Below are 13,291 nucleotides of genomic sequence, written 5' to 3'. Positions count from 1 at the left end.
GCTCCATTGAAAGATGCATGCTGGACGAGCATCACACACAGAAACCAAAAAACAGGAAAAATGGTGGGAAAGAATAGGATACTCTTTGAAAAGAGCATTTTTTGTAAAGATTTTTTTTTTTATTTATTTGAGAGAAAGAATGAGAGAGAGCACATGAGAGGGGGGAGGGTCAGAGGGAGAAGCAGACTCCCCGCTGAGCAGGGAGCCAGATGCGGGACTCGATCCCGGGACTGCAGGATCATGACCTGAGCCGAAGGCAGTCGCTTAACCAACTGAGCCACCCAGGCGACCGAAAAGAGCATTTTTTGAATAGAGATTGTCAGGTGATTTACATACATACTTTCTTTAAGTCATTAAATAATTACACAAACAAGTTTAGGGGTGCCTGGGTGGCTCAGTCAGTTAAGCGTCTGCCTTCTGCTCAGGTCATGATCCCAGGGTCCTGGGATAGAGCCCTGCATCAGACTCCCTGCTCTGTGGGGAGCTTGCTTCTCCCTCTCCCACTGCCTGCCACTTCCCCTGCTAGTGCTCTCTCTCTCTGTCAAATAAATAAAATCTTAAAACATGTATATTAAAAAAACAAAAAACAAATATGTTTATGTGCTGTGTGCCAGATTTGTTTCTAGGCCCCAGGGATGCAGGAGTGACCACAACAGACAAAAGCTGAAGTTCCTGTGGGAGGAGACAACCAGTAACAACCCTGCAAGACTATTATTATCCCATTTTACAGAAGAAAATAATTCTGAGACAGGTTAAGGGGTTCTTCTCAAGATACTTTGGTAGTAAGTAGGGGGACTTTGGTAGTTCAGATTCAGGACTGTCTGCCTTTAAAGCCTTTGCTTTGGCAGAAGAAAATGAAATTTAAAAGAGGAGAAAAGCTCACACAGAGGAGGGGATCAAACCAAGGCAATGTAAGTGAGCCAGAAGAGAAAAACATACAGAGAAGGAAAGAAAAGTAAGAAGAGAAGGGGTTTGCTAAAATCCCCTCTCACCTGGGAAACACCCCCAGGTTAGGCCAGCACAGGTCCTGGCTCTGTCCCTGCAGTATGAAATTCCTATTTTACAGTGAGAAAACTAAGGCTCAGAGCCATTACATTTCTGTATTCCCCCCCTCCCCCACCCCACTATGGATAAACCTGGTAGAGCCACAATAGGAGGTAAGGCTTCAAAAGAAAGTATCTGGGAGCTTTAAGTCAATAATGGCATATCTTTCACCTTGTGACTGAAAATACAAGGTATTATTCTTTTTATTTTTCTTGAGAGATTTAAATTTTAGCAATAAGTCAGACAGCACTGAAAGAGGGTAGGGGAGTAGGTTTCAGGACACGAGACAAACTTCCCAGCTTAACTCACTGTTCCAGAGAGGGAGATCCTAACCATTTTTCGAGCACGATTGAGGTATTTCTCTCCCAGCAGTTAACTATTCTTGTGGCTCTGTTTTTCTAGGGGAAGTGGAACACAGAGGAGGATATGAGTGGTCTGAGGACCCGAGCCCCACCCTCAAGTCCACATAGCAACCTAGGCTCATCCAGGAGAAAGGCCAGAGGTGCCCTTCCTGGCATTCGTTTGGGGGCCCAGTATTTAAACTAATTCTTCTTCAGGAAGTTCCTTTTGCTGTTATTTGCTAAAGGTGAGCGTCCAGATGGCCTGACTGGTCTCATTTGCCTTTGATTTCTATTAAACAGTTTGAGTCCGGGCTAATGACGTTACCCCCTCTCTGCCAAACGCTGCGGTTTGCGTGAGAGGCAGGAAACCAGCCAGAATCGGGCCGACTTTCCAGGATCGGGCTTTTCCATAGTGTGGGACGTGGGCGGACACAATCTGGTGGCAGCTTGGCCACACACAGCTCAGTGACCTTGGGAGAAACTCTAAAGCACGTTTGTAAACGCGATGGTCTTCATTCCAGTGTAACCGTTCTCCAGGATGAAGTAATTAATGAAGTAATCTAGTATCTAAATCTTATTTGGAGCAAACGGCTCAATCGGGGTTTGGGAGTGACGACAGTGGTGTTATGAAAACCCAGTCTACCCGGAGACGAGGGAGAGGGGAACTGAGGGTAACTTGGAGGTCGGCCACGCGTAAACACCCGAGGAAGCCCCAGGCCTGAGACGACCGGAGCCCGGCGGCCCACGTCTCCCCGGTCCGAGCTGCACCGCCAGAGCGCGCTCCCAACAACCGCGATTCTCGTTGCGTTTGTGGCCGTAACGTCACGGCTTCCTCCGCCTCTCATTGGACGAGCCCGTCCAATCATGTGATTTCAGCGTGGCGTATAAATAAGGGCGAGGAGACGGCGGTCGTCCGCCATTTCGTGGACGCCAGGTCAGCGAGAGCGTTGCGGGAGCCGGGCGGGGAGGGGAGCGGGAAGCGGGAAGACCCATCTGAGGGTGTGTGGATTTGAGCGTCCGCTTTCCAACCCAAGATCTCGGTAAGTGACCGGCGGCTAAAGGAGTGTAGTGGGAAATGGCCCTTTAACAGTATCGCGGAGGGACCAGGCCCAATGGCGGCGCCAGGTTGAGACAAAGAGACGCCGCCGCCATTTTGTGACGTTCAGCATGGGGCGGTGGCGGGGGCTTTTGACCCATCAGAGAATGTACCTGGGCCTCGAAGTGGAGGTGTTTATAATCTTTTACGGGGCGGGGGGTGAAGTGAGAAGTGAAATTACCCGAAAGTTGAGGCGAAGGGGGGGAAGCCGCTAACTGAATTGTACTCGGGCCGCGCGGCCTTTCAGTTTATGGCGCCTTTTTCCTCCTCCCCCCCCCCCCCCCCGTTTTCTTTGGAAGCTACTCAGGAATTTTTTCTCAAGTCACCAATCGAGATTGGACCTTTTCGTCCATATTACTTGGTTTCTGTACTCCCCTGTATTTTCATCTAATCTTAATCTGACTTTATACATCCTATCACTTTTTTTTTTTTTTAAGCGAAGGATCTCCCTTGAGTAGCATTGTTCTTGGAGCAGCTTCCCGTTGATAGTTACTCTGAAACGGTTTACAGCTAAGTTTTTTTAAAACAACCTCCAGCAATGATTTGGCTTCAGAACTCCTGGGTACAGGGTGGGGTCACGCAAATAGGATGTGTCTGCACTAGTTATTTTAATTGGATAATCTCCGAGTGAGAAGAACGTGGTGTTTTATGAGAAGCCCTTAAGCTGAGTTTTTGGGTTGGCTACACTTTGCAGTTGAAACTGATCAAGGGCGCCTGGGTGGCTCAGATGGTTAAGCATCTGCCTTCGGCTCAGGTCATGATCCCAGCGTCCTGGAATCGAGTCCCGCATCGGGCTCCCTGCTCCTTGGGAGCCTGCTGCTCCCTCTGCCTCTCTGTCTCTCATGAGTAAAAAAAAAAAAAAAAAAAAAAAATATTAAACTGATCAAGTTGATTAGATTCGTTGTCGAGGTGACTTTTTGCGGAATTATCAAATATAAGCCCCCAAAGGGCAGTAAGTATGTGCTCTAAGAAATCCCCCCCACCCGATGTGAAATTAACATAAATTTCATTCTAAAGTGCAATTCAGTGATAACTAATTGCATTCCCAGTGCTGTGCAGCCATCCTGTCTAGTTCCAAAACATTTTTTTATCCCCTAAGGAGACCTATACCTACCTACCTATTAAGCAGCTTTTCCCCATTTCCTCTGCCCTCTCTCCCAGCCCCTGGTAACCAGTAAATTGTCTCTGGGTTTACCTGTTGGATATTTCATATACCTAGACTCTTAGTATGTGCAGTTTTGTGTCTGGCATCTGTAATAGCTTGTTTTCAGTATTGATGTTTGAAGCATTTATCAGTACTTTGTTCTGAGTAATATTCCATTGTATGGATAATTTTGCTTATCTATTTATCTTTTGATTTTGGCTATTGAGAGTAGTGCTGCCGTGATGTACATTTTTTTAAAAAACCTGAGACTTAGCTGCTTGAGGAGTGAAGCTGGTTAAGTTTTTGCTTATGAGGGCACATTAGTACCACTATTCAAGTGGCTCGGCTTTAACTACTGTCTGGTTTTAAGCATTGTTTCATTTGGTTTTTGTGTCTCCAGGATTTGCTTCTGAGCAAGTTATCCTACTTTTCTAAGTGCTTTATTTTTGAGATTAATTGTAATAATAAAGTCCGTAACTCTGCCCAGATTGTAAATGCTCCTTCAGTGTTTGTTTTCCCCCCTCAATTTTTCGAGGAGACCTTTTTTTCTTAATGCAATTCGTGCTGGCTTCCTTTGTGGTTATCAGTACAGATGAGAGAAAAATGGGTGTTTCGAGGGTAGTAACTTGTTGGGTTTTTAGTATTTCAGCATTCTTAAGGATCTGTTTGTCACTGTGTAGATTATTGCATAAATGGTTAATGTTTGCGGTATTCTTTTTATTACAGAAATGCATCGTGATTCCTGTCCATTGGACTGTAAGGTTTATGTAGGTAATCTTGGAAACAATGGTAACAAGACTGAATTGGAACGAGCTTTTGGCTATTATGGACCACTCCGAAGTGTGTGGGTTGCTAGAAACCCTCCCGGCTTTGCTTTTGTTGAATTTGAAGATCCCCGAGATGCAGCCGATGCTGTTCGAGAACTAGATGGGAGGTAATTTAATGACTAATTTATACTGATAAATATGTTGTGTTTTTAATATTTAAAATGCCTAGGATATGTGGCTTTTAGATGGCTTTTTGGCTATCTGAAGTTAATGTTCTTAGAGGCTTTACGTAAGTCTTTGCTGCAATGAAAAAGGACTGAACGGTTTTAATGGAGATACATAGGAAGATCTTTTTATTCAGGTGGCCAGTGAAGAGAAGTTTAGTGGGTCAATTCTTGGGTGGATTTTTGCATCCAAAATGTGATTAAAGCATTTTGATCTAAACCTTCCACAAAGTGTCACCCGTGGTGTCACCTTTGAATTGTTTCTGAAACAATTGGAGATCAGGTACTCTCTTCAAATAAGAATGGCCACAAACTGACAATTGTAGTTGGATGATGGTTACGTGGGCTTATACCATTATCTTTTACGTGTTTAGATATTTAAGGTGGAATATGTAGTTATTTCCTTTTGTGTTTACGGTGTCCTCTTAATGGCTGATAAAGTAACACCTGAGTCTTAGAGGGAACAGGTGCTGCCCTTCTCCCCCTCCTTTCTGGTCTTTGAAAACTGCTGGATTTCATGAAACCAAGAGAAATGGTTAATCCTTAAGATCCAAAAGTTAAGGGGGCCTGAGGGTTGACTGTAAAGCTGTATAAAAGGTAGTGTATCCGAGCAGATTATAGAAACAGATTTTTCCAGGACCCTGCCTCTTAATCACTGTCCAAATAATGGTGATTTATCTAAACGGATGTGGAACAATGAAGAGGTGGAGGATTACTTTGTTCCCAACTATTCTTAGCTGCAGTATCCTAAGTGTCAGTTATTGTGTGACCATTGAGGGGAGATGATGTGAAATGGCCAAAATGCTTCAGTTCACTGCTTTTGCATGGAGAGGGATTGTGGAGGGAGAAGAAAGACCAGCAGCAAATACAGTAAGATCAGTAAACAAGTGCTGGGGGATGTCCCAGCAGGATGTACAAATGAACTAGTTCTTTGAGGATGAATCCAGGGGTTTCACACTTGTAATATTAACAAATTAACATTGAGCCCAGTGATTTAGATGGACTCGAACAAAGCACTAAAATGTAAGGAAGTTGGTTTTCTTTATGAGAAAAACTTGTTCTGGTATTAAGGATTCTACAGGCATTCAGGTGTGTACTTTGCAAAGAAGCTAAGTAGGAGTGCTTTCTTTTTTGCTGTAATACACATCTCTTAGAAAGTCAGGCTCTTTTAAATTTAATAATGTTTCTTCCTCTTCTCAGAACATTATGTGGCTGTCGAGTAAGAGTGGAACTCTCGAATGGTGAAAAGAGAAGTCGAAATCGTGGCCCACCACCGTCTTGGGGTCGTCGCCCTCGAGATGATTATCGGAGAAGGAGTCCTCCACCTCGCCGCAGGTACTTGAGAGCGTGTTTAGAGGTATTGGTGTAATGGAGTAGCTAATAGGAGCAGGTATTTCGCTTAAAGTTTGTTGGTGGGTTTTAAACTTTGAAGAATCGGAGGTTTTTATGAAACATGTGCTGGGTGTAGTTTGGGGTATGTGAGTTGTGCTGAGTGTTGGCTTTTGTCTTTAGGTCACTGTTCATGTTGGTAGTCAGTAACTTCTATCTTGGATCTATCTTCTAGTTCATCTTCTAGTTGCATCTTTCCAAGTCTTCCCTTCAATTTAGGCCTTTTTCCATTTCTTGACTCCATAATGACAAACATTACATTCAACTCTAGCTCTTCACAAAAATGTGTTTTCTACTATTAGCACGATTGTAGTATTTATCAACCAGGCAGCTGTTGTAATGTTACAACTGGTAAAGTAGAAATCATTCTGAAACTAAAGTCACTGACCGATAAAGGGGGCTAAAAAAGTAATCCCAGTCATCTGTTCTTCAAACCCAAATAGGAGAGATTTCAGTTTTTTTATAATTGAAAATGGCATCATTCTTGGACCAGGCAGTATTGTCTGGATGCTAACTCCACATCTCCTCAAACCTCCAAAATAGTTTCTATAGGACTGAATTTACCTCTTACAGGTGAGTGAAGTCCTTCTAGGAGATAGGAGTTCAAAATCTTGCCCCTTTTGCTATTTTGAAAAACAAAACAACACACTGTTGCCCATCATAATAAAGAGTATTTGTTAGCTAAATAGATGGTTGTACTGATGGCTTGTTTTTCATTTTTTTTTTGTGCTTTTTGGTCCATCTATTAATAAAAATGAACCCCGTTACAGAGTCACCATCATGTCTCTTCTCACCACCCTCTGAGTCTGCATTAGCCAGTCAACTAGCCCTTTCAGCGTCATGTGACCAGCGCGCCCCATTCAGCTTGGCTGGTGTCGTTTCACATGACCCAGGCATGGCCAGTCGTCAGGTTGCACCGCCCTTTGGTTCCCGAGCATGCTGTTTTCTCTCAGCCTTCTCTCCAACCTTAACCAAATCGGCAGCAGCCACCTCGACCGCCCACACATTCCTGGCCAATCAGCTCAGCTGTTTATTTACCAAATGTCTTCACAACAACTACAGCAGCAGCCTTCGGCTAACAAAAAAGCAGGAAAAATCCACAACACCCCCTTCGCCAACCAACTAAATCCAACGCAACATCTGGCAAAACCTTTTCAGCAAATTCTTCCTGGCCGTCAGTCCGGCAGCCTCACCTCACCATTTCTAGCTTGTTGAAACCCAAAACTAGTAAGTTTTTCCTGCTTATACAGTTTACTGCTGGTTAAAATAAGGAGTAAGCGGCTTAAAGTAATTCTTTTTTCTGGATCAAAGGCTGGCTGTGCATAATTGAATGGTAACGTACATATATATTGCTTGAATAAAACTTTTAAGGGTGATAGGGAACTCATAATGTAACTAGACCTTCAAGTGAAACTTATTTGCATGTGTGAGATGCCAAACTAAAAATTTTAATAACTCTAACAGATTTAGCTTTCCTTTCTAGCAAAAATTTGTTGAATCCTATCACCTTTAAATGGTTTTACTAACAGTTTTCAAAATTTAAATTTTGGGGGTGAAGTGGGCCAAGCTAAGGTAATTTTTATAAGCCTAAACACACTCTTAAATGTGACGATCACAAATGCAGTTCTAATGTAGCACTTAATGGCATCAGTATTTACACCTAGCGCGTTTTCACAAAATTACACTATCCACCTGGTACCTAAGTCTTGTCACGGACTTATAGGTTTGCATGGGTTCCAAATACTGGTTTATGGTACTGTTTTTGGAACTACTTGTGGGACTATATTTTGGTGTGGTGTTTGGGTAGTGAAGTTAGTTTGACATGAAGTTTTGCATTGGACAGATCTGCTGTGAAGCATTCTTTGTTAAAGTGAATCCATGGTTGGAATACCTGCTTTTCACTTGAGCTTTTGGTTCCTTAATCCTTCTGTGCCTTTTTTTCTTTTCTGTTTTTTTTTCCCTGTTTTTTATTTATTTATTTGTTTTATTTTTTTTGGACGATGGGTGCCAGTTCTTCGGCACATTCACTGGGCCCAACAGTGAGATTGAAAAGTTGGGAAATGCCTCACGCCATAAATACTAATTGACAATTAGCCTAATTTTCCTGTTTCTGCTTTTAGATCTCCAAGACGGAGAAGCTTCTCCCGCAGCCGGAGCAGGTAAATAACTACCATTTTTTGGGCATATTCTCAGAAATGACAGCGCTTCTGTTCTTACACTGTTTTCTAAATGAAATGGTTAATGGTAAAAGACTTTGGCTTTAGTAATGAATCAAGTGATGTAATAGAGCCAGTGTTGCAGGAATGAACCAACTGAGTTTTTTTTTTTTTTTTAAGATTTTATTTATTTATTTGACAGAGAACAAGTAGGCAGAGAGGCAGGCAGAGGGAGAGGGAGAAGCAGGCTCCCCACGGAGCAGGGAGCCCGATGCGGCGCTCAATCCCAGGACCCTGGGATCATGACCTGAGCCGAAGGCAGCCGCTTAACCAGCTGAGCCACCCAGGCGCCCCAAACCAACTGAGTTTTTGAAGACTTTGTACAGATGTTTGTTGTGTAATTCTGAATGGTCCTATTTTTCTTCCCCTGGTTTTAGGTCCCTTTCTAGAGATAGGAGGAGAGAGAGATCACTGTCTCGGGAGAGAAATCACAAGCCTTCCCGATCCTTCTCTAGGTCTCGTAGGTAAGATCTTTAATGACTTGGACTGTGTATAAACAAGTAAAAACAGAACTGGTCACCTGAAGCCATTTTGATTATTTTTACTACTTTTCCATAAAGCCTTTGATGTAGTTGTGTCATTGAGTCATGTATATTAACTTTGTTCTTGGTGTTTTTTGTTTTTGTTTTTTATTTTTAGCCGATCTAGGTCAAATGAAAGGAAATAGAAGACCATTTTGCAAGAGGAGTGGTGTACAGGAAATAACTTCATTTGACAGGAGTATGTACAGAAAATTCAAGTTTTGTTTGAGACTTCATAAGCTTGGTGCATTTTTAAGATGTTTTAGCTGTTCACATTTGTTTGTCTCGGAACAGTGACAAAGATGTAATTCTCTATGATTTGAATGGATCATATGAGGCATGTAATATCAAGAATTGTTACTTTACAATGTTCCCTTAAGCAAAATTGAATTTGCTTTGAAGTTTAGTCTCTATTAGACTGGTAATAAACCTCTAACTCCTGCCCAGCTAAAGCTTGACATTTAATATCATGAAAACCGGCAAAAATTGAACGAAGTCTTTCCAAAGCTGGGATAATAGTATGCAGCTGTAGTTGAAGAAGCAGTCTTTTAAAAGCTGGTGTGAACACAAGCCAGCAGGTAAAAATTAAGCTGCACTGTTAAACTAGATTAGAGGTTAAAAAAAAAAAAAAAAAAAACCAACTATTCTTCATATTGGGCAGGGGTGTCCAGTTGGTGTAGAATTGGAAGTTGCAAGAAAGTTAGTTTATCTTTGCTTTAGGTCATAAGTTCCTTATGTGATTGCTGTATATGAACACACAGCTCTTTGTAACAGTCTCTATTTGGTAATTTTAAACTACTCAAGATACCAACGGCCTGCCAGTTTAAGGGTACATTGTAGAGCTAAACTTTGAGTTACTGTGCAAGATTTATTTTTTTTCATGCTGTCATTTGTAATATGTTTGTGAGAATCCTTGGGATTAAAGTTTTGGTTACAAATTGTTGTTTAACCCGAAAGCCTGTTTTTCCTTGCAAAACTAAAATCTGTGAGCTTGGTATCAAGTCCAGGTATAACATTCCTATTGGAAGCCATACTTCTATTTTCTTGTAAAGTGCTTTTGAATTAATAAAATATTAGCATAATTGTGTAATAGTCGAACCCACTATTACCATAGTTCTTGTCCCATGGAAATCAGTTGGTTACACAAATCTTAGAAGAAACACAACTGAGGCTGAAGGGAATTTTTGGTTGTCACCTACGTGATTGTTTGTACTTAACCATTTTTTAGGAGTTAGGAGCCAGTTCAAAGACCATGATACTCTGTGACCAACATTTTAAAATATTGCAACCTGGTACATTATAACCCGAAGTGACCCTATAAAAAAGGCTTTTATCATTAGCATGAGACCTTTCCACAAAGCTTAAACATTGCTTCCATTTTACATAATTTGAGGTGTTGCATGGGAATTCTAAATTGATCCATCATGATGTAAAATTCAATATATGGTTCAAATGTAACAGTGCAGAATTGAATATGGAGGCATGCATAACCCTTCCTCTTAGAAATCCAGAGGAGTTGTAATTTCAAATTTTTGTGCAATTAGATTAAATCATAATGAAACAGTCTTGTGGCTTAGTTTCCTTAAATGTGCTACTTAAAGGTAGTTTTGGATTATGCTGTACTGACTTTAATATGAAAGATGAGTTATTGCATTGAGTTGAGCCTATAAAGATTTTCTAAGATGTAGATCTTAAACAAATTGTTTCCAGTGGTCCTTATTAACTTCATGCAGACACCAACAAAGGAGGAGAGTCATTGGTGTCATAGGTAGAATTGTCAGATTCAATATGAGCCGCCTTAGAAAAGACCTTTTTAAAGGCTATTGATGTACTGGGAGCTCTGGCTTTTTGGGTCTTTTGTCTTTTGGCATTTTCTCATAGCCCAGAACTGTTCTGGTACACAACAAGGAAAGGTAGATAGGAGGTCATGAAGTGTAGTACAGTGTATCAGTATAATCACACCGCTCTTGTGAGCGGATGTTCATGTGCGTGTTTTTGGCAGTATACAGCTTGCAGAGCTTTCAGTTGGAAGGGTTTTTGTAAAAAGGTTAGTAGGTTATGTGTATAATGTGGCTTTATACAGAATCTAAAAGTCGATCTCAGGGAGTTATTCTGACATACGCCAAATTTGCAATCACTTTAACCAGAAGCCCCAGCAGTTTTTATGGCTTGTAAAAAAAAATTGGGGGAGGGGGAGATAGAAGCTGTTAAAATCACTGCACATGCAGCTTCTGGCTATTAAAAGTTCTGGTTACTGTGATTTCTAAAATTGTTTCATTAGCCAATTTTGTCCCTGCATCCTCTTGAGTTAAGTACAATACTGAAAGAGGTTAAGTCGCAAAAGCTGACCGCTAGTGTAATGACTACAGGTGTTCACTAGAGGTCACTATTAATACTGGGTGATTTAAGGATACAAGGATTATAGTTGGTTTTTATGCTTTTCCAGAATAATCTGTGGTTCCCACCTAATTGTGGGTTACTTCTGACCTTCATGTCTTAAGCAGAAGGGTGAAGATAAGTTAGCCAGAGGAATTTTAATTTTATCAGATGTAGATAACATCTACTGTTTACTTTCACAGTTCCTTACATAGTTGTGATCTGTAGATGTTTTCTCCCACTTTTAGTTAGACTCACACCTACCTGGATGGGAAGTCCTGGTTGCTTTTTATTAGAGAGTTAATACGGTTCATGTTAGTACAGTGCTTTATCAGGAATGCTGTTTATCAGAGTTGTTTTTCAAAATACAGCCTAGTTCCAGGCCTGTTAGCCTTTTTTTTTTTAATCAAGCACTGTGTTAATTTGAAAGAATTCAAGGTGATAAATATCCCTGATTAAATGACTAAATAAGACCACTGGTTTAGTACTGTTTTAATTTGCTTTTATTTTCAGAGTCGTGAACATGATTTTTAGTTGTCAGATCTAGTTGGTGGTAATGTCTTCCAGTTGTATATTTTTGTACTAGACTGCTGCCTTCTGGGTTTTTTTTTGAGAATATGAAAGATTTTTATAATTAAAGTAGCTGAAGTAAAACTGGGTTGGAGTATATTTTTATCAAAACAATTTGATAGTGTTGAATTCAGTTTTCTATGCCCATACAAATGCTCTTTATTTTCTTGAAAGATTCTTTGGAATATGGCAAAAAATTCAGTTGTATTGCACACTTGGGAGATTCTGAGAAGAATCATTGAAAATTTGTCTTGATAAACCTAGTATAACTGCTCGATTTTGTTCTTTTCCTTTATTGGGATTGCAGAAACTTAGGATAACAGTATTTAGACTGTTAACAGTATATTTAGACTTAGTATTCCAGTTCGTTCTTCTTTAGAACACAACACCCAAAATGTTTCCCAGACTGACTGATAACACATGGGTATAATACTACATATCTCATTTAGTTTTTCTTCCATTCTCTGTGACATACATAAAACATTGTGTAGTTAACAGGTGTGTATTTAGTCTTGAGGAAGTGAAACTTTCTGGAAACATTGTTACTTCCTAGTCATTTGGAGAGGTCCTTATATGGAGAATATTTAATTATTTCCAGAGCAAAGTTAGGCTTTCCAGAAAAATTGTAGGTGACTTTTGCCGCTTTTATTTTTTTTAAGTAGTCTCTACACCAAATGTGGGGGCTCGAACTCACAACCTGGAAGTCGTGGCCTGCTGTACCCACTGAGCCAGCTAGGTGCCCCTGATTTGCCCCGTCTTTCAAGTCTTTCTTGGAAATGGCACCTTTGTTTCAGTATGTACCTCATTCAGGTTTCATATGGGGAAAGTTAGCATCCTTCAGGGATGGTTTTAACTGACCAGCCCTAAATCTGCAAATCAAGCCAAGGGGGAAAGTTGCTTAATGCTACCCTTTTGTTGGGTGTTAAATGTTGGGATTGTTCATTTGTAAAAGGAAATGGAAATGACCAGGATATAAAACTAAGGACAGCTAAAAGTTCTTGAAAGAATTAACTTCCTCGAAATGTCTAAATTTTTATTTTTATTTTTTTTTTTTTTAAGATTTTTTATTTATTTATTTGAGAGAGAATGAGAGATAGCATGAGAGGGAAGAGGGTCAGAGGGAGAAGCAGACTCCCTGCTGAGCAGGGAGCCCGATGTGGGACTCGATCCCGGGACTCCAGGATCATGACCTGAGCCGAAGGCAGTCGCTTAACCAACTGAGCCACCCAGGCGCCCATAAATTTTTATTTTTTTTAAAGATTGTAATTATTTGACAGAGACAGAGGGAACACAAGCAGGGGAGTGGGAGAGGGAGAAGCAGGCTTCCTGTGGAGCAGGGAGTCCGATGCGGGGCTCCATCCCAGGACCTTGGGATCATGACCTGAGCTGAAGGCAGATGCCCCACTGACTTAGCCACCCAGGCACAAAAAATTTTGAGAGAACAGGAGGGGGGAGGGGCAGAGAAGCAGGGAACCTGATGCAGGACTTGAGCCCAGGGCCCTGGGATTGTGACCTGAGCTAACCCTGGCGCCCCTGAATTCTTTTAAGCTTAAGCAGCTGTTAATTCTTAACCCATTCCAGCTGGCTCTTGCCACCAGAATTT

General features: G+C 41.2%; 1 protein-coding gene across 1 annotated transcript; it reads left to right on the top strand.

Annotated features, from left to right (window-relative positions):
- The first annotated feature begins 2,269 nt into the window (after window positions 1–2,269).
- SRSF3 (serine and arginine rich splicing factor 3) lies at window positions 2,270–10,306 on the top strand. Its single transcript, XM_027602123.2, has 6 exons — window positions 2,270–2,425; window positions 4,352–4,559; window positions 5,817–5,951; window positions 8,126–8,164; window positions 8,599–8,685; window positions 8,861–10,306. The coding sequence occupies exons 2-6, from the start codon at window positions 4,354–4,356 to the stop codon at window positions 8,886–8,888; spliced, it is 495 nt and encodes a 164-aa protein (XP_027457924.1). The 5' UTR covers window positions 2,270–2,425; window positions 4,352–4,353; the 3' UTR covers window positions 8,889–10,306.
- The last annotated feature ends 2,985 nt before the right edge of the window (window positions 10,307–13,291 follow it).

The sequence above is a fragment of the Zalophus californianus genome, chromosome 7 (assembly GCF_009762305.2).
Source record: "Zalophus californianus isolate mZalCal1 chromosome 7, mZalCal1.pri.v2, whole genome shotgun sequence".
NCBI classification, from domain to species: domain Eukaryota; kingdom Metazoa; phylum Chordata; class Mammalia; order Carnivora; family Otariidae; genus Zalophus; species Zalophus californianus.
The sequence above is the reverse complement of the archived record's forward strand: the minus strand, read 5'-3'. Positions and strand labels throughout refer to the sequence as shown.